The sequence below is a fragment of the Bombina bombina genome, chromosome 1, assembly GCF_027579735.1.
Source record: "Bombina bombina isolate aBomBom1 chromosome 1, aBomBom1.pri, whole genome shotgun sequence".
NCBI classification, from domain to species: Eukaryota; Metazoa; Chordata; class Amphibia; order Anura; family Bombinatoridae; genus Bombina; species Bombina bombina.
In genome coordinates this window covers 1,352,619,898-1,352,647,185 of record NC_069499.1, presented here as the reverse complement: position 1 = coordinate 1,352,647,185, position 27,288 = coordinate 1,352,619,898, and the positions used below count along the sequence as shown (strand labels likewise).

Genomic DNA, 27,288 nt, shown 5'->3' with positions numbered 1-27,288 from the left:
AAACTGCTACATACCTCTATGCAGATTCATCTGCCCGCTGTCCCCTGATCTGAAGTTTACCTCACTCCTCAGATGGCCGAGAACAGCAATATGATCTTAACTACTCCGGCTAAAATCATAGCAAAACTCTGGTAGATTCTTCCTCAAACTCTGCCAGAGAGGTAATAACACACTCCGGTGTTATTTTAAAATAACAAACTTTTGATTGAAGATATAAAACTAAGTATAATCACCATAGTCCTCTCACACGACCTATCTAGTTGCTGGGTGCAAGAGAATGACTGGAGGTGACGTAGAGGGGAGGAGCTATATAGCAACTCTGCTGGGTGAATCCTCTTGCACTTCCTGTAGGGGAGCAGATAATATCCCACAAGTAATGATGACCCGTGGACTGATCACACTTAACAGAAGAAAAGTGGAACAAAAAAGATGCCCACATTTTTGGCGCCAAGTATGACGCCCACATTATTGGCGCCAAGAACAACGCCCATATCTTTTGGCGCCAAGTATGACGCCACATCCTCTGATGCCGAAACCAACGCCCACATTTTTTGGCGCAAAAAAACGGCTGAATACACATAGGTAAAAAAAAAGACATCACTACAAACAACTTCCGGCGACAACTACGGCGCCGGAAATAACCAAATTTTGCACCAAAAAAGTTTGCGCCAAAAATAACGCAATAAAATGAAGCATTTTCTGCCCCCGCGAGCCTAACAGCCCGCAGGGAAAAATAGTAATTTCAAGGTAAGAAAAAAATATTTATTCATATGCATTATCCCAAATAATGAAACCGACAGTCTGAATGAAGGAATACTGATTATCCTGAATCATGGCAAATATAAGTTTAAACACATATATTTAGAACTTTACATATAAAGTGCCCAACCATAGCTTTGAGTGTCACAAAAAAAAATAAGACTTACTTACCCCAGGACACTCATCTACATATAGTAGATAGCCAAACCAGTACTGAAACGAGAATCAGTAGAGGTAATGGTATAAGAGTATATCGTCGATCTGTAAAGGGAGGTAGGAGAAGAAATCTCTACGACTGATAACAGAGAGCCTATGAAATAGATCCCCTAGAGGAAGACCATTGTATTCAAATAGGCAATACTCTTCACATCCCTCTGACATTCACTGCACTCAGAGGAAAACCGGCTTCAGCCTGCTGCGAAGCGCATAACGTAGAATCTAGCACAAACTTACTTCACCACCTCCATGGGAGGCAAAGTTTGTAAAACTGAATTGTGGGTGTGGTGAGGGGTGTATTTATATGCATTTTAAGGTTTGGGAAACTTTGCCCCTCCTGGTAGGAATGTATATCCCATACGTCACTAGCTCATGGATTCTTGCTAATTACATGAAAGAAAACATCAGTGTAAGCAGGTAAGTATTTGTCCATTTTACACAATTTCTCTGGTGGTACCACAATACAGTCACAGTCATCCAGAGTCGCTAAAACCTCTGGAAGTAACAGGCGGAGGTGTTCAAGCTTAAATCTAAAGGACATTACGTCCGAGTCAGTCTGAGGCAACACACTTCACGAATCGGAAAGTTCCCCCTCAGACAGAAGTTCCCTGACCCCCAATTCAGATCCCTCTGAGGGTACATCGGAAATAGCTAACAAAGCATCAGAGAACTCAGTATTCACATTGACTTCTGTCCTGCTGCGTTTGCCCTGTAACATTGGCAACATAGATAACACCTCTGTAAGGGTAGTCGACATAACTGCAGCCATATCCTGCAGAGTAAATGAATTAGACACGGTTGAAGAACCCGGCGTCGCTTGGGTGGGCGTTAAAGGTTGTGATGTTTGGGGAGAATTTGGCGGCATACCCTGATTCTCAGACTTAGAATCATCCTTAGACACACTTTCTTTATATAAAATCTTCTCTTGTTGTAAGGCCCTCTCAGTACACGAGGGACAAAAAGTAAGAAGGGGTTCCACAATGGCATCTAAACACATAGAACAAGTAGTTTCCTCAAGTTCAGACATGTTAAACAGACTAGCAATAATAGTAATTCTTTACTTAAAATATTGAGCTCTGAATTCAAATTATATAGACAAAAATATTAACACAAAAAAGTGTACTGCACCTTTAAATAATAAAAGCGCAACAATTTTTCTGTTATCTTCAAAACAGCATTTGTGCCAATAAAAATAGTTTTACTGTGCCCAAAACAGTCTAACAGTATTGCACCAACTTGCTTAGATGTGTAAAAAAGCAATATAAAGCGATTTAACAGTCATGACAAAAACTATTTATTTAGGCCCCTGCACCTCGCTACCTGCCCCCAGAATACACTGCTGCTGCTTGAGAAGCTTTTAAGACCCTTCGAATGGCAAAATAACTTAGGCCCCACCGGAGCCCAGGCCTTTGCTGTCTATGCGATCCGGATGATACTGCGCGTCTGAGCGCGTGAAAATAAGCCCGACCCCTGTGGGCGTAACACTAGCCTTTACAGAGACCTGCATGGGTTGCAAGGAAAAACCAAACATGTTGTTTATAATAAATATGAAGCCATGTGCCCCTCTTGCACAAACTTGCCAAAATCAAGCCTAACTGCATGACAAAAAAAAAAAAAAATATTCCCTTAGGTCAGATTAATGTATGACCGTTCTTAGCCAGCAACCGCATCTCCCAGCGTTTAGCCCATACTGAATAATTCTCACAAGATATGACACATATAGCAGTCAATATAAAGGAAATTCCAGGTACACCATTACCATACATGTAGTGCATACTGATTTACCCCTCCCCAGATAGGGAATAATGTCAGCCTGTTCTGATGCATCAAGTCTCCACAGAAACAAATGACTGAACATACCTCAATGCTGCTTGTAGCATATGACCGTTCTCCACACTGAAGATGTTTCTTTACACTACCTTCAACTGCTCTGTGGGAACCAGCATGGATCTTAGATAACATTTGCTAAGATCAACATCAGAGCAGAAAAATAAGATGTCTCCACTCCTCTTGGGAAGATATAGACTGACGATTTCTCCCTGAGGAAAATGGTATTCACTGGCACCATTTTAAAATAAACTTCTTGATTGAAGAATCTAAAACTAAACACCTCACTTTACCTTTTCCTATCACTAAAACAGGCAAAGAGAATGACTGGAGGGGGAGGGAAGGGAGGAGCTATATATACACAGCTCTGCTGCTCTTTGCCACTTCCTGCTAGCAGGAGGTTTAATCCCACAAGTAAGGATGAAATCCGTGGACTCATATCTTGTAAAAGAAAAGGGATACCCGGTCTCTCCTATTCCCTAGCAATAATCTCTGTAGCTCGATCTGGTACAGGAAAAACCACCATGGAACGTATATCAAAATACTCGTTTAGTTTACTAGACTTCTTAGGATGGACTACGACAGTAGTGTCGGCGGCGTCCAGGGTAGCTAAAACCTCCTTAAGTAACAAACGGAGGTGTTCGAGCTTAAACCTGAAAGAAACAACTTCAGTATCAGCATGAGGGATATTCCTAATAGTAATTACATGATCGGTGGACTCACCATGTCATTAGAAATTGGGTTTAGTATCCCTTTAATGTTCTGAAAAGTCTGAGACATATTTATGCAGCAGAGGCCTAAAGTGTAGTACATAACAATAAAGGGTTTTGTGAAGCAGAGTAACACACAACAGCTCACATACAAACATTAGGTTTATTTCTCACAAATACTGTACAAAACCTTATAAAAAAAACACTGGAAGATACCTTGCAGGACCATCCTCCAGAAATATCATGCCCCCACCTAACACTGACAGAGAAACAGGACCAGCACTGGCCCCACAGACTCCCACTTCCTTCTCATACAAGGAGGAGCACAAGGGAGGCAAGTTACAAGAAAACAAGCAATAATTTTACAAGTATATTTACATGTCAGCCACTGTACAAGCTGCTCCCACAGCCATCCTTCACTCATTTACAGAATATGAATATATATATATATATATTTATAGAATATTATCTCACATATTAACAGTATTGTATAGAAAAGTTCAGTTCATTTAATTAAAATGCAAGTATTAGAGCACCATATTTGGTTATAAATTAATCTCCGAGCAAGAAGATAGGTGCAAAATGTAGGACGAATCCTCATCGGCTAATGTCCCTGCAAGTGTCCCAGTGTTTTGCAGCAGATTCTGATTTAAATGGGTCAAAAAATGGGTGCTTTAAAGACTCCGTTAACGTGATTCGCTTAGACGGCTCATAATCCAACATGCATTCAATCAGGTCAAAAAGTTGTTGATGTTCTTCGGTTTCAGATATCATGTACCGCTGCATGGAGAGGGAAAATAAAAAAAATATATGAGTAAAAACATTAACAAATGCTCACTACATACTATTTATGAAGTAAGAGTCCGTACCCTTAGAGGTTTGCAATTCTCCCTTACATATCGGCCTGCAGATGTGCTGTCATCCCAATCTAAACGACCATGGTAGAAGTACTTCTGTTTTCTGTGGGAATGAAGGAAAAAGAGTTTATGCTTACCCGATAAATTTATTTCTTTTTTGACACGATGAGTCCACGGATCATCTTAATTACTAATGGGATATTCACCTCCTGGTCAGCAGGAGGCGGCAAAGAGCACCACACCAGAGCTGTTAAATAGCTCCTCCCTTCCCTCCCACTCTAGTCATTCGACCGAAGTTAAGGAAAGACAGGAAAAGCCAAGGTGCAGAGGTGTCTGAAGTTTAAAATAACCAACAACCTGTCTTATAAGAACAGGGCAGGCCGTGGACTCATCGTGTCAAAAAAGAAATACATTTTATCAGGTAAGCATAAATTTTCATTTTCTTTTTTATGACACGATGAGTCCACAGATCATCTTAATTACTAATGGGATTCAAAACCCAAGCTAGAGTACATAGATGATACGGGAGGGCAAGACAGGGAACCTAAACGGAAGGCACCACTGCTTGAAGAACCTTTCTCCCAAAAGAGGCCTCAGCCGAGGCAAAATAATCAAATCTGAAAAATCTTGAAAAAATGTGAAGGACCAAGTTGCAGCCTTGCAAATTTGTTCCACAGAAGCTTCATTTTTGAATGTCCATGAGGAAGCAACAATCCTCGTGGAATGAGCGGGAACCCTCTCAGGAGGTTGCTGTCCAGCAGTCTCACATGCAAAACGTATGATACTTTTCAGTCAAAAAGAAAGACGTAGCCGTAGCTTTCTGTCCCTTACGGTTTCCTGAGAAATCACAAAGAAGAAGATTGACGAAAGTCCTTAGTCGCCTGCAGGTAAAACTGTAAAGCATGGACCACGTCCAAATTGCGTAGAAGTCGTTCCGTCTGAAAAGAAGGATTAGGACACAAAAAAGGAACAACAATCTCCTGATTAATTGTCCGATCAGAAACAACCTTAGGAAGAAATCCTAATTTAGAACGTAAAACTACCTTATCTGAATGGAAAATAAGATAAGAAGATTCGTACTGCAATGCCGAGAGCTCTGAAACTCTCCGAGCAGAAGAAATAAACTTTCCAAGATAACAATTTAATATCCAAGAAATGCATAGGCTCAAACGGAGCCCCTTGAAGGGCTTTTGGAACTAAATTAGAACTCCATGGAGGAGTAACTGGTTTGAACACAGGCCTGATCCTGACCAAGGCCTGACAAAAATGATTGTACATCTGGGACATCCGCCTGACGTTTGTGTAACAAACCTAGATAAAGCCGAGATTTGACCCCTTAGGGAACTAGTCGATAAACCCTTCTCCAAACCTTCTTGGAAAAAAGACAAAATTCTACGTATCCTAACTCTACTCCATGAGTAGCCCTTGGAGCCTACGAGCCTCAATCATGGTCTCCATGACCTAGTCAGAAAACCCCCGCTTGGATAAAATTAAAACGTTCAATCTCCAAGCAGTCAGCTTCAGAGAAACTAGATTTGGGTGAAGGAAGGCCCCCTGATCAGAAGGTCCTTCCTCAACGGAAATCTCCAAGGTGGCAGAGATGCCATCTCCACGAGATCTGCATAACAAATCTTGCGAGACCAGGGCGATGCTATGAAGATCACGAGGCCCTCTCCGGTTTGATTCGAGCAGTTACCCGAGGAAAAAAAGCAAATGGAGGAAATAGGTATGCTAGATGCTCTGGTGGTTCTTTGGAACTTCAGTCTATCAGTGCTGCCTGGGGGTCCCTGGACCTTGACCCGAATCTCAGGAGCTTGACATTTTGTTGAGATGCCATGAGAACCCCACTTGAGAATCATCGACCACCCCTGAGGATCTCCGACAGACAGCAGGAGTAGACTTCCGCCCACTGGATTACTTGACTACTTCTGTCATCGCTAAGGAACTCTTCTCGTTCCTCCCTGATTGATGTAAACCACAGAAGTCATTCCGTCAAACAGGAACCTGATAAACTGTACCGAGGCCAACTGGGCCAGGTCAGAAGAGCATTGAAGCTTGCCCTCAGCTTCAAACTGATCACAAGTATAATAGACTGAGTCTTTAGATATCCCCAGCCCCCATACTAGAAGGCTAGCGATTGTCACGATCACCCAAAACGATCTGCGAAAGCAGGATCCCTGGGGCAGATAAACTGACAACCATTTCAAAGTACCAGCACCAATGGGAGGATCTGAACTCTCAAACCTCTGTTTTCCAAACACTTAAACTAATCATTAAGCTATTTCGGAAAGATAGCCACGGTAGAAAAAATCCTGTGTCTCCTGCTTCCAGTAAAATTAGAGAAGACAAGTCTGCATAAACTTCCTTACATTGTTCGAACATATTTAACTGCAGAGAAATGAAGTTGACCAGACCAAACAGGATGATGTCCAACACGACAATCATCAGCCTGATACTTCCGTGCACTGAACCACTGATGTCTAAGAGTGGGCTGCAGAACTAGACCAAAGTCGAAATTCTTATTTTTCCTAACAAAAAGTTATTTTTTTTTAAAAAAAACAGCTCTTTTCCAAATTCACCTTCCAACCGAGTAATCGCAGGAAGGAAAACATTTAAAATCAGCTGCAGCTGGATTCAAACTCCCAATTTTGGTTTGGTTTGCAAGGTGACTGTTTGTAAGAAAAGGATGACACTCGAATCAGGATGTCATCCCGATAGGGCGCTACTGCAATGCCTCGTAACCGAGGCTTCACCAACTGCAAAACCGAAGGGAATAACCACAAATTGGAAGTGTTTGACTAGAAAAGCAAACCCTTAAAACCTGTGATGAATAGGAATATGTAGGTACACGACCTAAATGCCATGAATTGACCTTCTTGGACCCCAGAAAGAATGGAACTAATAGCTTCCATCTTGATTAGACAGAAACTATCACCCTAAGTCGGAGAAGCTCTCTACAAGAGGAAGAGCACTTCTCATTCTGTCTGGTCTACTGAAATTCTTAAAGACAGAACCTTGGAAGGAGAACTAAAGTCAAAACCAATCTTTAAGGTCGCAAATTGGAGGCAGGCACTTCTTGCTGTCCTTATTAAAAAACATGCTATTTGAACTACATTCCCCTATTCCAAAACTGATTTGGTCCTTCAGGAAGGCTTGAACTGCACCCGCATGGAAAAAGGAGTGTAGGATATTCCTTGAAAACTTGAAAGGAAATAAAATTACTCTGATTTATTGTTCATCAAAAGCTTTAGACTCTATACGAGACATCCGCAGACCAGGATCTTACCATAACTTACTGCAGGCTATTATAGGAAGTTTTTAACCTCCTAGGAGACCGTATGCCAAGACTCCACCGTACACCATGGACTATCACAGTACTGATTAGGTATGACTACGCCCATAATGTCGGAGTCATACAGCCAAGTCAAAACCTCCTCAGTAAGTAAATGGAGGTGCTCCACTAAAAATGCAAGAAAACAACTTTTGTAACAGTTTAAACATACATTTGGAAGTGCAGTATGTATGTATTGGGTACTTGTAAAGTGCAGCTAATCACCCGTAAGGGTCCCAAGGCGCTGCTCATTTTATCGAACTCGGAAGGATGAAAGGCTGAGTGGACCTCACCGGGGATCGAACCTGCAACCCTTGGGTTGCTACAGAGCTCAGCCACAGTGCCTTAGCATGCTGAGCTGTCAGGCTTATAACGGAAGTACCCAGACAAACTTAGACTTTTTCTAACACCCCACTTTACCACATCCTATCACTAACGTAGGCAAAGAGAATGACTGGAGTGGGAGGGAAGGGAGGAGCTATTTAACAGCTCTGCTGTGGTGCTCTTTGCCGCCTCCTGCTGACCAGGAGGTGAATATCCCATTAGTAATTAAGATGATCCGTGGACTCATCGTGTCATGAAAAAGAAAAGTGATTCGACTACAAAAAATAATTTATTATGGTCTAAATATGCGAGTGAAAGATAGATTGCTTAATGGAGATATAAGAGCAAAACTCTACATATAATAAAAAAAACAAACAAAAAGTAGGAGAGTTGCAATTAAAGTAGGAAGAAGAAAATAATTCCATCTCACCTGGTTTTCCGCACCATTCGTGTTGGGACAGGGCCCAAAATTCTTTCCATCATGGCTAAATGCTCCCTGTTGTCATGAGTCTAAAGAAACAGATATTGTGTTAAATGCAATGTGCTCAAGACGCACTACTAGAGAGGTGAAACATATGGCCGTGTGTTTAAAATGAAATTGCATCACAGCAGCAAATGCTATTTTGGCAACCTAGCAAACATTCTATAGCAGTGAAGAGTACCACAAAAAGAATCTATAAAATTATACCTCTACCATGGTAGAGCAGTTTCCCAATTTCAGTTCTATGGAGCAATGGGCCAGATTTGTATGTTAAATATCCAGTTAAAAGGGAGAGTCAAAATTAAACTGATTAGATGGAGCATGGATTTTTAAAACTGTCCAATTTACTTCTATTGTCAATTTGCTTGGATCTCTTGGTATCCTTTATTAAAAAGTTAACCTAGATGAGCTCAGCAGCGTAAACACCTCTAAAGTCACCTGGCAGCAGTTTTTGCAACATTACACTGCTGCCATAGACTGCTTTAGACACATGCGCGCTGCTAAGTTCCTGTCAGCCTAACTAGGTTTAGTGTTCAACAAGGATACCAAGAAAAAAAAATTAGATACTAGAAGTAAATTAGAACGTTGTTTAAAATTGCATGCTCTATAATGAATATTTAATTTTGACTACTGTACCTTTAATGTGCAGCAAAGTGTTTCTTCAGACATCCTGAAAATCTGTTAGTAATAGAGGACTTTAATTTGAAAACTGTTTTGTGAACAAAAAACGGTCTACAGCAGGCATGTCCAACCTAAGGCACGGAGCACAACGCAGCTATGTTGATGAAAATTATTTTTACAGTACTATGCTTAATAGAAATCACCATATTCAAGAGGAAAAGGAATAGATTACGTTAAAGGCAGAAAACTGGAGCTCATCTGGTGTGTGTATATGCACATACAAGTTTGTAAAAAAATAAAATATAATAAAAAAATAAATAATAATCCTGTATTACACAATGCACAATGTTAGGCAGGTATCGAGGTTTGTTCAAGTCCATAACAATGTATATACCCAAGTATTACTCATTTGAAGTTTACATACAATTAAAAGGGACAGTCTACACCTTAGTCATCTTTGTCTTTTTTTTTTTTTTATAGATTAAGCTGTAAATATTCTCCAACACCCACTTTCTATATCATGAAGCAGTAACAGTAAAAAAGGTATTTTAAGATTACTTGTTTCTGGTCACTTTCAATAGGCTGCCAAGCTCTGCTCACTGATGACATTTGGGCTGCATCTATGCAAACTGCTGAATAGCATTGACAGTCTGTTGAATCCAATTAGTAAGTCTTTTGTAACTAGTGAAGAAGCCATTAATGCAGCGCAGATCATGATGTCAGAGGGAAGAACTTTGCAGCCATTTCAAAGTGACCAGAAACAATAGTCATTTTTAAGTAACTTTTTTTACCATTACTGCTGCATGATTATAGAAAGGGTACAGGAGGATATTAGCTGCTTAATCTAAAGTAAGACTTTAAGATGACTAGGGTGTAGACTGTGCCTTTAAGTTTTTGTATCAATAAATAGAATTGCAAAAATTGTTCATGTCTGACTGAAGTAAAATATTAACGTGGACCTTCATTGAAAAGTTGCACACGCCCTTTTAGTAGCCGTTACAAAAGTTTGTTGTATCAGCCAATAAGATGTTAATGCAGTTTACAATTTGTGTTTAGTGCAATTGATAGCTAAAAACTGGAAATATAGTGGAGCTCCACCGTTAGACCTGTGGGTACAGAAGGTTTCCGATTTGATTATAGTAACTAGAGGAATACTATTACCTTAAAAATGAGAAAATGGATATTTATGCAGTGATAACCCAAACTTGGAATACATATCTTCAATTGTTAACAGAAAAACAAACGAAAGTAAGATTGGCTGGTTAGGATTCCCGGGCGGGACGGGATGGACCCACTTTAAATCCTCCCTTTCCTTTCCCTATTTTTAAGTTTTTTCTACCCCTCTCCTTTCTTAATTTGGGGAGTTTAACTTTTCTTTTTAAAGGTTTTGATAGAGTTCCTTAGACACTCCCCAAGGAGTATTGGATATAACCACGATTATTAGATGTAGATTTCAAGACTGCTGAATACTCATGTTATGTTATATTTTGTATTAGTCTCATGATAATAAAAATATGACAACTATTGGAACTGTAACAACAAGGAGCTGCGCCTCCTAATACATGTATCACATTATATAATATTCAATAAAGTTGTTTAAAAAAAAAAAATTAAAAAAAATTGTGTTTAGTGGTCCTTTTAAAATGTAGTGATAGCAATAATTTGTGGTAGCTAAGGGGTTAAATTACAATTTTAAATCACTATATACACATTAGGACTACAATTAAAATCATGGTTTTCATGTTCCAATGTTCTTTTTAAAATATATTCAGATTTTTGCAGTTTTATCATTAAAACAATTTATGTAAGAACCTGATAAATTCATTTCTTTCATATTGGCAAGAGTCCATGAGCTAGTGACGTATGGGATATACATTCCTACCAGGAGGGGCAAAGTTTCCCAAACCTCAAAATGCCTATAAATACACCCCTCACCACACCCACAATTCAGTTTAACGAATAGCCAAGAAGTGGGGCGATAAGAAAGGAGCGAAAGCATCAAACAAGGAATTGGAATAATTGTGCTTTATACAAAAAAAAAATCATAACCACCATAAAAAGGGTGGGTCTCATGGACTCTTGCCAATATGAAAGAAATGAATTTATCAGGTAAGTTCTTACATAAATTATGTTTTCTTTCATGTAATTGGCAAAAGTCCATGAGCTAGTGACGTATGGGATAGCAGATACCCAAGATGTGGAACTTCCATGCAAGAGTCACTAGAGAGGGAGGGATAAATAAAGACCGCAAATTCCGCTGAAAAAATAATCCACAACCCAAATCAAAAAGTTTTAATCTTATAATGAAAAAAACTGAAATTATAAGCAGAAGAATCAAAACGGAAACAGCTGCCTGAAGTACTTTTCTACCAAAAACTGCTTCAGAAGAAGAAAAATCATCAAAATGGTAGAATTTAGTAAAAGTATGCAAAGAAGACCAAGTTGCTGCTTTGCAAATCTGATCAACAGAAGCTTCATTCCTAAAAGCCCAGGAAGTAGAAACTGACCTAGTAGAATGAGCCGTAATCCTTTGAGGCAGGGATTTACCCAACTCCACATAAGCATGATGAATCAAAGACTTTAACCAAGACGCCAAAGAAATGGCAGAAGCCTTCTGACCTTTCCTAGAACCAGAAAAGATAAATAGACTAGAGGTCTTTCTGAAATCTTTAGCAGCTTCAACATAATATTTCAAAGCTCTTACTACATCCAAAGAATGTAAAGATCTCTCCAGAGAATTCTTAGGATTAGGACACAATGAAGGGACAACAATTTCTCTACTAATGTTGTTAGAATTCACAACTTTAGGTAAAAAATTAAATGAACTCCGCAACACTGCCTTATACAGATGAAAAATCAGAAAAGGAGATTCACAAGAAAGAGCAGATAACTCAGAAACTCTTCTAGCAGAAGAGATGGCCAAAAGGAACAAAACTTTCCAAGAAAGCAATTTAATATCCAGAGAATGCATAGGTTCAAACGGAGGAACCTGTAAAGCCCTCAGAACCAAATTAAGACTCCAAGGAGGAGAGATTGACTTAATGACAGGCTTAATACGAACCAAAGCCTGTACAAAACAATGAATATCAGGATGATTAGCAATCTTTCTGTGAAAAAGAACAGAAAGAGCAGAGATTTGTCCTTTCAAGGAACTTGCAGACAAACCTTTTTCCAAACCATCCTGAAGAAACTGTAAAATTCTAGGAATTCTAAAAGAATGCCAAGAGAATTTATGAGAACACCAAGAAATGTAAGACTTCCAAACTCGGTAATAAATCTTTCTAGACACAGATTTACGAGCCTGTAACATAGTATTAATCACTGAATCAGAGAAACCACTATGACTAAGTATTTAGCGTTCAATCTCCATACCTTCAAATTTAATGATTTGAGATCCTGATGGAAAAATGGGCCTTGAGATAGAAGGTCTGGCCTTAACGGAAGTGTCCAAGGTTGGCAACTGGCCATCCGAACGAGATCCGCATACCAAAACCTGTGTGGCCATGCTGGAGCCACCAGCAGTACAAACGAACGCTCCATTAGGATTTTGGAAATCACTTTTGGAAGAAGAACTAGAGGCGGAAAGATATAAGCAGGTTGATAATTCAAAGGAAGTGACAACGTGTCCACCGCTTCTGCCTGAGGATCCCTGGATCTGGACAGATACCTGGGAAGTTTCTTGTTTAGATGAGAAGCCATGAGATCTATTTCTGGAAGTCCCCAGATTTGAACAATCTGAAGAAATAGCTCTGGGTGAAGAGACCATTCGCCCGGATGCAACGTCTGGCGACTGAGATAATCCGCTTCCCAATTGTCTATACCTGGGATGTGAACCGCAGAGATTAGACAGGAGCTGGATTCCACCCATACAAGTATCCGAGATACTTCTTTCATAGCCTGAGGACTGTGAGTCCCACCTTGATGATTGACATACGCCACGGTTGTGACATTGTCTGTGAGTTCCAAAATGTTGATCGGTAATCTCGCCTCCTGAGATTCCCAAACCCCCTGCGCTGTCAGAGATCCCCATACAGCTCCCCAACCTGAAAGACTCACATCTTTTGAGATCACAGTCCAGGTTGGACGAACAAAAGAGGCCCCTTGAATTAGACAATGGTGATCCAACTACCAAGTCAGAGAAGATCGAACATTGGGATTTAAGGATATTAATTGTGATCTCTTTGTATAATCCCTGCACCATTGGTTCAGCATACAAAGCTGGAGAGGTCTCATGTGAAAACGAGCAAAAGGGATCGCGTCTGATGCAGCAGTCATGAGACCTAGAATTTCCATGCACAAAGCTACCGAAGGGAATGATTGAGACTGAAGGTTTCGACAAGCTGAAACCAATTTCAGACATCTCTTTTCTGTTAGAGACAAAGTCATGGACACAATCTATTTGGAAACCCAAAAAGGTTACCCTTGTCTGAGGAATCAAGGAACTCTTTGGTAAATTGATCCTCCAACCATATCTTTGAAGAAACAACACAAGTTGATTCGTATGAGATTCTGCAGAATGCAAAGACTGTGCAAGTACCAAGATATCGTCCAAATAAGGAAATACCGCAATCCCCTGTTCTGATTACAGAGAGAAGGGCACCGAGAACCTTTGAAAAGATCCTTGGAGCTGTTGCTAGGCCAAAAGGAAGAGCAACAAACTGGTAATGCTTGTCTAGAAAAGAGAATCTCAGGAACTGATAGTGGTCTGGATGAATTGGAATATGAAGATATGCATCCTGTAAGTCTATTGTAGACATGTAATGCCCTTGCTGAACAAAAGGCAGAATAGTCCTTATAGTCACCATTTTGAATGTTGGTATCCTTACATAACGATTCAATATTTTTAAATCCAGAACTGGTCTAAAGGAATTCTCCTTTGGTACAATGAACAGATTTGAGTAAAACCCCAGACCCCGTTCCAGATCTGGCACAATTACCCCAGCCGACTCTAGGTCTGAAACACATTTCAGAAACGCCTGAGCCTTTACTGGGTTTACTGGAATGCGTGAGAGGAAAAATCTTCTCACAGGTGGTCTTACCTTGAAACCTATTCTGTACCCTTGAGAAACAATGTTCTGAATCCAAAAACTTTGATTCGAATTGGTCCAAACATCTTTGAAAAATCGTAACCGGCCCCCTACCAGCTGTGCTGGAATGAGGGACACACCTTCATGCGGATTTGGGAGCTGGTTTTGACTTTCTAAAAGGCTTGGATTTATCCCAGACTGGAGGTTTCCAAACGGAAACTGTTCCTTTAGGGCAGAGCTTTCCAAACTTTTTATGTTGGTGACACACTTTTTAGACCTACATCATTTCGCGACACAGTAATTCAGTTGTATCAGCAAAAAGGAGGTTAAACTAACTTGTTTTAAGAGATACGGACACATACATGAATCATATAATAATGAAATGTATTTACAAGTAACAGTATGTATGTGCAAGAATTAAAAAAAAGTTTAATAACACCAATACCTACTTACTATTTTAATGGGATGTATGAGGTTGAATTTCTGAATATTTGGTGGAATATTAGATAAAGACACTCGCATTTCATCATCAAGCATTTCTAAAGCTTCCAGTTCCTATCCATATATCAAGAGCAGGAGCAGCAATGCACTACTGGGAGCTAGTTGCAAAAAAAAACCCCACTGACTTCTGCTCAGCGTTTAAGCTGCTTCCCTCATAGCTCGGTGAGTCTGACTACTGCCCACGCTGCAAACACACTGCTCTCCCACTGACTACACGTGCAGTCACAAGCAAATTAAGGAGACTACACGTGCAGTCAGGAACCAATGTGCCGCCAATGGGAATAGTTTTAGTTCCCACTGAGCTGCGCCAATAGGTTAAGATGATCTGTGTCCCCCTAGGTATCAATCACGTGTCAACCATGTGATATGCATAATATGCAGGTGGAAAGTCAGAAACCAAAAAAAAAAATTACAAATAATTTGTGCTGAAGCAGGGACACACCTACACACTGCTGCCGACACACTAGTGTGTCCCGACACACAGTTTGGAAAGCACTGCTTTAGGGGAAGGGTCAGGCTTCTGTTCCTTATTCTGACGAAAGGAACGAAAACGATTAGCAGCCCTATATTTACCCTTAGATTTTTTGTCCTGAGGCAAAAAGGCTCCCTTCCCCCCAGTAACAGTTGAAATTATTGAATCCAACTGAGAACCAAATAATGTATTACCTTGGAAAGAAAGAGATAGCAACGTTGACTTAGAAGTCATATCTGCATTCCAAGACTTAAGCCATAAAGCTCTTCTAGCTAAAATAGCTAAAGACATATACCTGACATCAATCCTAATGATATCAAAAATGGCATCACAAACAAAGTTATTAGCATGTTGAAGAAGTTTAACAATGCTATAAGCATTATGGCATGACACTTGTTGCGCTAAAGCCTCCAACCAGAAGGTGGAAGCTGCAGCAACATCAGCCAAAGAAATAGCAGGTCTAAGAAGATAACCTGAACATAAATAAGCCTTCCTTAGAAAGGATTCAAGCTTCCTATCTAAAGGATCCTTAAACGAAGTACTATCTGCCATAGGAATAGTAGTACGTTTAGCAAGAGTAGAGATAGCCCCATCAACTTTGGGGATTTTCTCCCAAAACTCTAATCTATCAGATGGCAAAGGGTACAATTTCTTAAACCTTGGAGGAGTAAATGAAGTACACAGACTATTCCATTCCCTAGAAATTACTTCTGAAATAGCATCAGGAACTGGAAAAACTTCTGGAATAACTACATGAGGTTTAAAAACTGAATTTAAAAGTTTACTAGTTTTAATATAAAGAGGATTAGACTCCTCCATATCTAATGCAATCAACACTTCTTTAAGTAAAGAACGAATAAACTCCATTTTAAACAAATATGAAGATTTATCAGTGTCAATATCTGAGGCCGAATCTTCTGAACCAGATAGAGCCTCATCAGAGATAGATAAGTCAGAATGATGGCGGTCATTTAAAAATTCATCTGAAATATGTGAAGTTTTAAAGGACCTCTTACGTTTAGCAGAAGGAGGAATAACAGACAGAGCCTTCCGAATAGAATTAGAAACAAATTCTCTTACATTAACAGGAACATCCTGAACATTAGATGTTGAAGGAACAACAACAGGCAATGGATTATTACTAATGGAAATATTATCCGCGTTAGATAGTTTATCATGACAACTAACACAAACTACAGCCGGAGGAACAGTTAACAAAAGTTTACAACAAATGCACTTAGCTTTGGTAGAACCAACATCAGGCAGCGTCTTTCCAGAAGTAGATTCTGATCCAGGGTCAGGTAGTGACATCTTGCAATAGGTAATAGAAAAAAACATATAAAGCAAAATTATCAAATTCCTTAAATGACAGTTTCAGGAATGGGAAAAAATGCAAAACAAAACAAGCCTCTAGCAACCAGAAGCAAGTAAAAAAATGAGACTGAAATAATGTGAAATAAACGGCGCCAAGTATGACGCCCACATTTTTTGGCAGCAAAAAACAAGCGTCAAAAATGACGCAACCACGTGAAAACTTCCGGCGTCAACTATGACGCCGGAAATGGCGATATTCTCACGCCAAAAATGACGCAATAAATTGTAGCATTTTCTGCACCCGCGAGCCTAACAGCCCGCAAATTAGAAAAAAAATTTTTTTTTAAAAGGTAAGAAAAATATTTTATTCATATGCATTTTCCCAAAAAATGAAACTGACAGTCTGAAAGAAGGAACACTGATTATCCTGAATCATGGCAAATATAAGTTTAAAACATATATTTAGAACTTTACATATAAAGTGCCCAACCATAGCTTAGAGTGTCATGAATAAAATAAGACTTACTTACCCTAAGACAGTCATCTACATATAGTAAATAGCCAAACCAGTACTGAAACGAGAATCAGTAGAGGTAATGGTATATAAGAGTATATCGTCGCTCTGAAAAGGGAGGTAGGAGAAGAAATCTCTACGACCGATAACAGAGAACCTATGAAATAGATCCCCTAGAGGAAGACCATGGTATTCAAATAGGCAATACTCTCTTCACATCCCTCTGACATTCACTGCACTCTGAGAGGAAAACCGGGCTTCAGCCTGCTGCGAAGTGCATATCAACGTAGAAATCTAGCACAAACTTACTTCACCACCTACAAGTTTGTAAAACTGAATTGTGGGTGTGGTGAGGGGTGTATTTATAGGCATTTTGAGGTTTGGGAAACTTTGCCCCTCCTGGTAGGAATGTATATCCCATACGTCACTAGCTCATGGACTCTTGTCAATTACATGAAATTATTGATTTAGTTATATACAATTAGAAATACATAGATGAAATATCTTCAGTTTAATAGGTTAATCATGCTTCCATGCAGCCTCAAAAAGAGCATTTAAAAAGGGGAGGCATTTAAACCAACCTAAAAATGGTGAGATTTCAGACTGTGGGCTTTCTGCTCATTCCCTAAAGTACCAGTGTTTTTACTGGCGAGTATTACAAACACAAGCAAAATATATAAAATGTAAGAGATACTTTACATACTCAAATCGTTTATGCCCTTCTTTCATAAAGCATTACCTGGAAAAGTGTGAATCCCACATAATACTCAAATACGATGCAGCCGATACTCCAAACATCACATGGCTGGTTCCAACCAAGCTCTGAAGAAAAATTAGCAATGTTTCAGAGTTAAACAAGTTCACAAAGTATACTAGTACATGGGAATTTAAGTTTTTAATCTCATTTCACTCATAACATTATGATGTCATATCCAAGTTTCATATTTTAGGCATGAACGGTTATAAAAACATAATATATGCTTACCTGATAAATTTCTCTTTTTCCAGATATGGCGAGTCCACGGAATCAATTATTAGTGGGAATATCACTCATTGCCAGCAGGAGGAAGCAAAGAGCCCTACAGCAAAGCTGCTATATATGTCACTTTGCTTACCCATAACCACCAGTCATTTGGCTGAAGAAAAAAATGGAAAAAACACACAAAAAGTGTAGAAATGCCTGAGGTTTTAGAAAAAAAATAACGGTCTTAATAAAAAGGGTGGGCCGTGGACTCACCATATCCGTAAAAAATAATCAAATACCCAAGCTATAGGACAGATAAGGGAGGGACAAGACAGGTAGACCTAAACAGAAGGCACCACAGCTTGAAGAACTCTTCTCCCAAAAACAGCCTCAGCTGAGGCAAAAGTATCAAATGTATAAAACTTTTAAAAAGTATACAAAAGAGGACCAAGTTGCAGCCTTGCAAAAAAAGTCCACAGAAGCTTTATTTTTAAATGCCCAGGAAGACCAAACAGCACTCCTAAAATGAGCAGTGATTCTCTCAGGAGGTTGCTGTCCAGCAGTCTCATAGGCCAAACGAATAATACTCCTTAGCCAAAGAGAAATAAGTAGCCGTAGCTTTCTGACCCTTGCGCTTCCCACAAAAACAAAGCAGAAGACTGAAGAAAGTCCTTAGTCGCCTAACGATAGAACTTCAATGCACGCACATCTAGGTTGTGTAATAAACGCTCCTTAGGATAAGGATTAGGACACAAAGAAGGAACCACAATCTTCTGATTAATATTCTTGTTTGAACGAACCTTAGGTAGGAAACCTAACTTAGTACGTAAAACCACCTTATCAGAATGAAAAATAAGATAAGGAGAATTAAACTTACGAGCCTGAATCATGGTCTCAATGACTGACTCTGAAAACCGACGCTTAGATAAAATAAAGCGTAAATTCTCCAAGCAGTCCGCTTCAGAGAAACAAGATTTGGATGAAGAAAATGACCCTGGAGTAGAAGGGAGTCTCCACGGAGGTAGAGACAACATACCAGATCCAGCGAGGCCAAGCCGGTGCTATGAGAATCACCAACGCCCTCTCCTGCTTGATCGCAATGACTCTTGGCAGGACAGCGAACTGAGGAAATATGTATGCTAGACTGAAATTCCAAGGAACCGCCAGAGCATCTATCAAGAAAGCCTGTGGATCCCTTGACCTCGAGCCGTACCTCAGAAGCTTAGCATTCTGACCAAAAAAAAACAAAAAAATATGAGAGCCAGTTCTTGCTGCCCCCAATTGAGGATTAAACTGGAAAATACTTCCGGATGGAGCGCCCACGCCCCCGGATGAAAGGTCTGTCGGCTCAGAAAATCCACCTCACAATTGTCCACTCCTGGGTTGTGTATCGCAGAAGACAACAGTTGTGAGACTCCATAACAAAGGAGGAAAACCAATGGCACTACTTCTTTAAATAAAAAATAAGCTCTAGATCTCTTAGTGTGATAGATTCTGGGGTGTATTCCAGATCTGTACTTTATAATAATAGAGTCGGTGGTGCTGTGTACTATATATAAACTTGGAGAACAAAATGTGGTCAAGAGAATAACCACAAAAAAAAAAAAAAAAAAAAACACTTGTAGCACTCAAGAGCTGGTTAAATTGCTAGAAAAAAAATTCTAAAAAGCTCAGTGAGTTGGAACATTAGAAAGACAACATTAGTCTCCAGGAGTACTAAACCTAACTAAGTTAAAAAACATTTATTTATTATGCAGTGCTAAAATTTGCGGAAAACACGAAAATTAAAAACACTAACCGTGATTGGAGCTAGAATAAGTCTGGAATAATTAGGCTAATTGGACCGATTAATAAATCTGTAACTCAGAGTCTCCTCTATATAGGCTATAGTATTGTGGCTAGGGTTATATACAGTGAGGATAATTTGAGATCTAATATAATCTACATATAATCTTGGATATCACCCAGTTTAGATTACTTCACTTGATTAGTATAGATACAAGTTTACTTATAAAGTGTAGTCAGTTTATTGTGAATACAACTTTCAGGTTAAATTACTGCAAGGGTGCGTGTTACAAGTTTTCTATAATTATTATATCTCGATGCTAGACAAAGAAATATGCTTGTACTGAGATAGAATTTATTGTATTGAGGTATATGTGTAACAGTCCCTTTATCTGGTTCACTCTTAACTGGTATCGTTACTATACGCAATAGTGTGGTTCTATCTATGTAGCTAAACTTAGATATATTTCGGCCAAATATAACCTGTTAGTTATGGAGAGAATTTTTCTAGTTGGGTTTATGTAGGAATAAGTGTCAATTTTTGATACATTGTAGCTGTTACAGTCATGCTTGTGCAAACATTGGTTGCGTTGAAGTATCTTAATTTATTGAAATAAAGACACAAAGATATAGTTTTTAAATTGAAGCCTACTTGGCTTACATTAAATATTGTGCCTGAGTTTTTTTTATTTCATATGTTGAAATTTAACCATATGTTATTGGCCCACAATCAGATGTTCAGTATTGTATCGGCATTAAATTGTTTTAACAAGAAACGTTTTGAACCAAGTATAATAATCCTCAGTATAATATAGCATACAGTTATGACCAGCGACATTCAATACTCTGGTTACATCTATCTCTGACAGCGCTGTAGTTAGAATTGTGATAAAATTTAGTATTGTCTTGTACTAAACGAAACTCTAGTTAGTTTGTATGTGCTTTTGAGTCGCCATATGGTTATTTTGTAATGTATCGCAGCTCAGTATTTTATCAATACAATGTATTGCTGCAATATGTTGAAATTTAACCATATATTATTAGCCCACAATCAGATGTTCAGTATTGTATCGGTGTTAAATTGTTTTAACAAAATACATTTTGATCTAAGTACATTATTACTCAGTATAATATAGCATACAATTATGATTAGCAATATTGAACACTCTAATTACATCTATCTCTGACAACGCTGTAGTCAGATTGTGATAAAATTGAGTATTATCTTGTGCTGAACAAAACTCTGGTTAGATAGTGTGTATGTACTTTTGAGTCACCGTGTAGTTATTCTATGATGTATCGCAGCTCTGTGTTTAATCAGTACAATATATTGCTGCAATAACACAGGATATAACTATTACTAGCTGAAGCTGTCAGAGTATACCTAATAGCCGAGTAGCTGAATTGGCGCTTTTCAGTTATTTTTGAATTGGGCTGACCGTTAGGGAAATATCGTTCCTCAGCGGTTTCAATAATTAACAAGTAAGCTTCAAAGTTTAGCCAATTGTAGTAATAACCTCAGCTATTATGAATAAACCTAACCGTTAGGGCAGTATCGCTTATAAGCGGTTACAATAATTACCGAGTGAAACTTAAAGCTTAGCTTGGTTGTAACAATTATAATCTTCTACCCCTATGTGCCGAGAGAGACCCTGAATAGTTTTGTAGTTTTAGTAAAGGTTCAATATTATAGCCATAATTAAATAATAATTTGCCATACTAGCACCAATTTAAGTTAGCCGCTAAAAATACAGGAGCTCGCAATGACTCCTCACCATTTCCCTAGTTCCCTAACATGTTTCGCCGTCTAACACGGCTTTCTCAAAGGTAATCACGGTTAGTGTTTTTAATTTTCGTGTTTTCCGCAAATTTTAGCACTGCATAATAAATAAATGTTTTTTAACTTAGTTAGGTTTAGTACTCCTGGAGACTAATGTTGTCTTTCTAATGTTCCAACTCACTGAGCTTTTTAGAATTTTTTCTAGCAATTTAACCAGCTCTTGAGTGCTACAAGAGTACTTTTTTTTGTGGTTACTCTCTTGACCACATTTTGTTCTCCAAGTTGTGAGACTCCGCCCACTGGATTAACTGGGCCACCTCTGACATGGCCAAGGAACTCTGAGTTCCCCCCCTGGTGGTTGATGTACGCCACCAATGTTATGTTGTTCAAATGGAACCTGATAAATCGGGCTAAGGCTAACTGAGGCCAGCCCAGTAGAGCATTGAAAATCGCTCTGTTCTAGAATGTTTATAGGGAGAACTGACTCTTCCCGAGTCCCAAGACTCTGAGTCTTCAATGACCCCCAAAATTGCTCCCCAAACTAGAAGGCTGGCATCTGTGGTCACGATCACCCAGGAAGGTCTACAAAAGCAAGTTCCCTGGTAGAGGTGAACCTGAGACAACCACCACAGAAGAGTCCCTTGTCGCCTGATCCAGAACTATTTGCGGAGACAAACCCGCATAGACCCCGTTCCATTGCCTTAACATGCATTACTGCAGAGGTCTGAGATAGAGCCGAGAAAACAGAATGATGTCCATGGAAGCTACCATCAGACCAATTACCTCCATACATAGAGCCACTGACGGCCGAGGAGAGGACTGAAGGACGAGATAAGAGCCGAAGATCTTTGTTTTTCTGACCTCTGTCAGAAATATCTTCATTAGTAGGGAATCTATTATGGTCCCTAAAAACACTATTGTGGCTGGAATTAGAGAACTCTTTCCCAGATTTACCTTCAAACCGTGGGAGCAAAGAAAAGACAAGAGCTCCGTATGAGAGAGTTTGCTCGTTGAAAAGACTGTGACTGAACCAGAATGTCGTCCAGATAAGGTGAAACAGCAATACCCCGAGACCGGATCACTGCAAAAAAGAACCCCCAGGACTTTTGAGAAAATTCTGGGAGCTGTGGCAAGGCTGAAAGGAAGAGCCACAAACTGGAAACCTTAGAAACTTGTGATGATCCCGGTAAATGGGAACACGAAGGTACGTATCCTTTAAGTCTATGGTTGTCATAAACTGACCCTCTTGAATCATAGGAAGAACGTATAGTCTTTTTGAAGGACAGTACACTGAGGAACTTGTTTAAACAGGTCTAAAATAGGTCTGAAAGTCCCCTCTTTCTTGAAAACCACTAACAGATTTTGAATAAAATACCAGACCCTGTTCCTGCAGAGGAACTGGAACTATAACTCCCAGGGCAAAGAGATACTGGATACAATTTAAGAATGAATCTCTTTATCTGGTCTACAGATAATATTGAGAAGAAACCTGCCTCTGGGAGGAAAAAAAAAAAAAAAAAAGTCTTGAATTCTATCTTGTACCCCTGGGATACAATTTCCATGTCCCACAGGTCTGGGACATCTCGTAACCAAGCCTGAGCAAATTAAGAAAGCCTGCCTCCTACTAGGAATTGTTCCTGGATCGGGGGCCGACCCTTCATGCTGACTGAGTCAGCCGCAGGCTTCTTAGACTGTTTCCCCTTGTTACAAGACTGACCAGACTTCCAGGAAGACTTTGGTATAGTTTCCTGCTTGGAAGAGGAAGTGGAGGGTTTACCTCTAAAGTTACGAAAATTACTCTGACGCCCTTTCTGCTTATTTTTATCCTAAGAAAAGATCCCTTTCCTCCTGTGATATCTGAAAGAATTTCGGCCAAAGCAGGCCCAAACAAGGTCTTACCCTTTTAAAGAATAGCTAATAACTTAGATTTAGAAGAAACATCTGCAGACCAGGATTTTAACCAAAGTGCTCTGTGAGCTAGGACCGCAAAACCAGACATTTTTGCTCCCAGTTTAATGACCTGTAAGGAAGCATCCGAAATAAAGGAATTGGCTAACCTTCATAGCCTTAATCATGTCCTGGATCTCCTCAAGAGGAGGATCTGTCTGAAAAGAATCAGACAAAGCATCAAACCAGTAAGCTGCAGCACTGGTAATAGTAGCAATACACACACCGCAGGCTGCCATTGAAGACCTTGGTGAACATACATTTTCTTTAATAATGCCTCAAATTTCTTATCCATTGGATCATTAAAAGAACAACTATCCTCTATGGGAATAGTGGTCCTCTTAACAAAAGTGGAAATAGCTCCTTCCACCCTAGGAACCGTTTGCCACGACTCCTTAATAGTCAGCTATAGAAAACATTCTTACAAATAAGAGATGGAGAAAAAGGAATACCATGTCTCTCCCATTCCTGTGCAATAATCTCAGAAGCACGATCTGAAACAGGAAAAACCTCCACCGCAAAGGGAACATCAAAATACTTGTTCAGCTTAGTAGACTTCTTAAGCTTAACAACGATAGTAGTATCGGAGTCATCCAAGGTAGCAAAAACCTCCTCAAGTAACAAGCGGAGGTGTTCCAGCTTAAATCTGAAGGACAACTTCAGCATCAGTAGAAGGAATTATACTGCCTGAATCCGAAATTTCACCCTCAGAATGCATCAGACTTCTGAGAGGAAAGACTGATTAGCCACCTCAGGATCAGAAACCTTACTTACTGTTTCTTTAAAATTCCATTTGCGTTTTCCCTGCAGCATGGTAAAAGCAGACAGTGCCTCAGATACCGCAGAGGATACCTGGGCAGCAACATCTTGCAAAGTAACTCCAGATGGAGCAGGAGAGGAAATGCAGGGCACTGCATGTGCAGATGAATAGGATTGGGACGCTTGAGGAGAAAGCTGCAGCACATCTGAAACAGGAGGCTCCTGAACAGCATCCGCTTGGCTAATAACTGTTTAGAATTAAAACAAAAACAAAAAACAAAAAAACTATTTCTATAAGCTAAAGTTCTTTCAATACATTAACAAAAAGGTACTGGGGATTCCACCTGGGCATCAAAACATAAGCTACAGGTAACATCCTGCACAGCCTCCTGATCCATAATTAAAAAAAAAACAACTTTTTTTTTTATCTTTTAAAAAAGGATATAATATAGAAAACCAAAAAAAAACCCATTCCACTTAAATGTACCAAATCAATAACAAATACCCCAAGTAACTACACCTCAGCAGAATTACTGAGGTGCCCCTACCTGTCCTGCAATCCAGATCAAACTGAGGAAAGAAATTATCCCTTTTACAATCTGGATTTCCAGAAAAGCAAAAACAACAAGAAGCCTTCTAAACAGCAGAGCATCAGATATATGTGCACCTCACTCTTACAGGAAGTGAAAAAAAAGCGCAAATAAAAAAAAAACGGACATCAAAGAATCAGAACCTCCCTAAAAACATAATTTATGCTTACCTGATAAATTCCTTTCTTCTGTAGTGTGATCAGTCCACGGGTCATCATTACTTCTGGGATATTACTCCTCCCCAACAGGAAGTGCAAGAGGATTCACCCAGCAGAGCTGCATATAGCTCCTCCCCTCTACGTCACTCCCAGTCATTCGACCAAGGACCAACGAGAAAGGAAAAGCCAAGGGTGAAGTGGTGACTGGAGTATAAATTAAAAAATATTTACCTGCCTTAAAAACAGGGCGGGCCGTGGACTGATCACACTACAGAAGAAAGGAATTTATCAGGTAAGCATAAATTATGTTTTCTTCTGTTAAGTGTGATCAGTCCACGGGTCATCATTACTTCTGGGATACCAATACCAAAGCAAAAGTACACGGATGACGGGAGGGATAGGCAGGCTCTTTATACAGAAGGAACCACTGCCTGAAGAACCTTTCTCCCAAAAATAGCCTCCGATGAAGCAAAAGTGTCAAATTTGTAAAATTTGGAAAAAGTATGAAGCGAAGACCAAGTTGCAGCCTTCCAAATCTGTTCAACAGAGGCCTCATTCTTGAAGGCCCAAGTGGAAGCCACAGCTCTAGTAGAATGAGCTGTAATTCTTTCAGGAGGCTGCTGTCCAGCAGTCTCATAAGCTAAACGAATTATGCTACGAAGCCAAAAAGAAAGAGAGGTAGCGGAAGCTTTTTGACCTCTCCTCTGCCCAGAGTAAACGACAAACAGAGAAGACGTTTGTCGAAATTCCTTAGTTGCCTGTAAGTAAAATTTTAGAGCACGGACTACATCCAGGTTGTGCAGTAGACGTTCCTTCTTTGAAGAAGGATTTGGGCATAAAGAAGGAACAACAATCTCTTGATTGATATTCCTGTTAGTAACTACCTTAGGTAAGAACCCAGGTTTAGTACGCAGGACTACCTTATCCGAATGAAAAATCAAATAAGGAGAATCACAATGTAAGGCTGATAATTCAGAGACTCTTCGAGCCGAGGAAATAGCCATTAAAAATAGAACTTTCCAAGATAACAACTTTATATCAATGGAATGAAGGGGTTCAAACGGAACGCCCTGAAAAACGTTAAGAACAAGGTTTAGACTCCATGGTGGAGCAACAGTTTTAAACACAGGCTTAATCCTGGTCAAAGCCTGACAAAAAGCCTGGACGTCAGGAACTTCTGACAGACGTTTGTGTAACAGAATGGACAGAGCTGAGATCTGTCCCTTTAATGAACTAGCAGATAAACCCTTTTCTAAACCTTCTTGTAGAAAAGACAATATCCTAGGAATCCTAACCTTACTCCAAGAGTAACCTTTGGATTCACACCAATATAGGTATTTACGCCATATCTTATGGTAAATCTTTCTGGTAACAGGTTTCCTAGCCTGTATTAAGGTATCAATAACTGACTCAGAAAACCCACGTCTTGATAAAATCAAGCGTTCAATTTCCAAGCAGTCAGCTTCAGAGAAGTTAGATTTTGATGTTTGAAGGGACCCTGTATCAGAAGGTCCTGTTTCAGAGGTAGAGACCAAGGTGGACAGGATGACATGTCCACCAGGTCTGCATACCAAGTCCTGCGTGGCCACGCAGGTGCTATTAGAATCACTGATGCTCTCTCTTGTTTGATTCTGGCAATCAATCGCGGAAGCAACGGGAAGGGTGGAAACACGTAAGCCATCCTGAAGTCCCAAGGTGCTGTCAGAGCATCTATCAGGACTGCTCCTGGATCCCTGGATCTGGACCCGTAACGAGGAAGCTTGGCGTTCTGTCGAGACGCCATGAGATCCATCTCTGGTTTGCCCCAACGTCGAAGTATTTGGGCAAAGACCTCCGGATGAAGTTCCCACTCCCCCGGATGAAAAGTCTGACGACTTAAGAAATCCGCCTCCCAGTTCTCCACTCCCGGGATGTGGATTGCTGACAGGTGGCAAGAGTGAGACTCTGCCCAGAGAATTATCTTTGATACTTCCATCATAGCTAGGGAGCTTCTTGTCCCTCCCTGATGGTTGATGTAAGCTACAGTCGTGATGTTGTCCGACTGAAACCTGATGAACCCCCGAGTTGTCAACTGGGGCCAAGCCAGGAGGGCATTGAGAACTGCTCTCAATTCCAGAATGTTTATTGGCAGGAGACTCTCCTCCTGACTCCATTGTCCCTGAGCCTTCAGAGAATTCCAGACGGCACCCCAACCTAGAAGGCTGGCGTCTGTTACAATTGTCCAGTCTGGTCTGCTGAATGGCATCCCCCTGGACAGATGTGGCCGAGAAAGCCACCATAGAAGAGAATTTCTGGTCTCTTGATCCAGATTCAGAGAAGGGGATAAGTCTGAGTAATCCCCATTCCACTGA

The 27,288-nt window shown here is 39.9% G+C and overlaps 1 protein-coding gene across 2 annotated transcripts in view; it reads right to left on the bottom strand.

The window, feature by feature from the left end:
• Window positions 1-3,656: 3,656 nt before the first annotated feature.
• Window positions 3,657-27,288, bottom strand: part of CLK2 (CDC like kinase 2) — a 43,341-nt gene continuing 19,709 nt past the window's right edge. For both annotated transcript variants that reach the window (XM_053703310.1, XM_053703318.1), the window contains 4 exons: window positions 17,694-17,776; window positions 8,455-8,534; window positions 4,382-4,472; window positions 3,657-4,292 (listed from right to left, as the gene is read on the bottom strand). In XM_053703310.1, coding sequence (XP_053559285.1) covers window positions 4,110-4,292; window positions 4,382-4,472; window positions 8,455-8,534; window positions 17,694-17,776 — 437 coding nt within the window. In that variant the 3' untranslated portion in view covers window positions 3,657-4,109. The remainder of the gene's footprint in view (window positions 4,293-4,381; window positions 4,473-8,454; window positions 8,535-17,693; window positions 17,777-27,288) is intronic.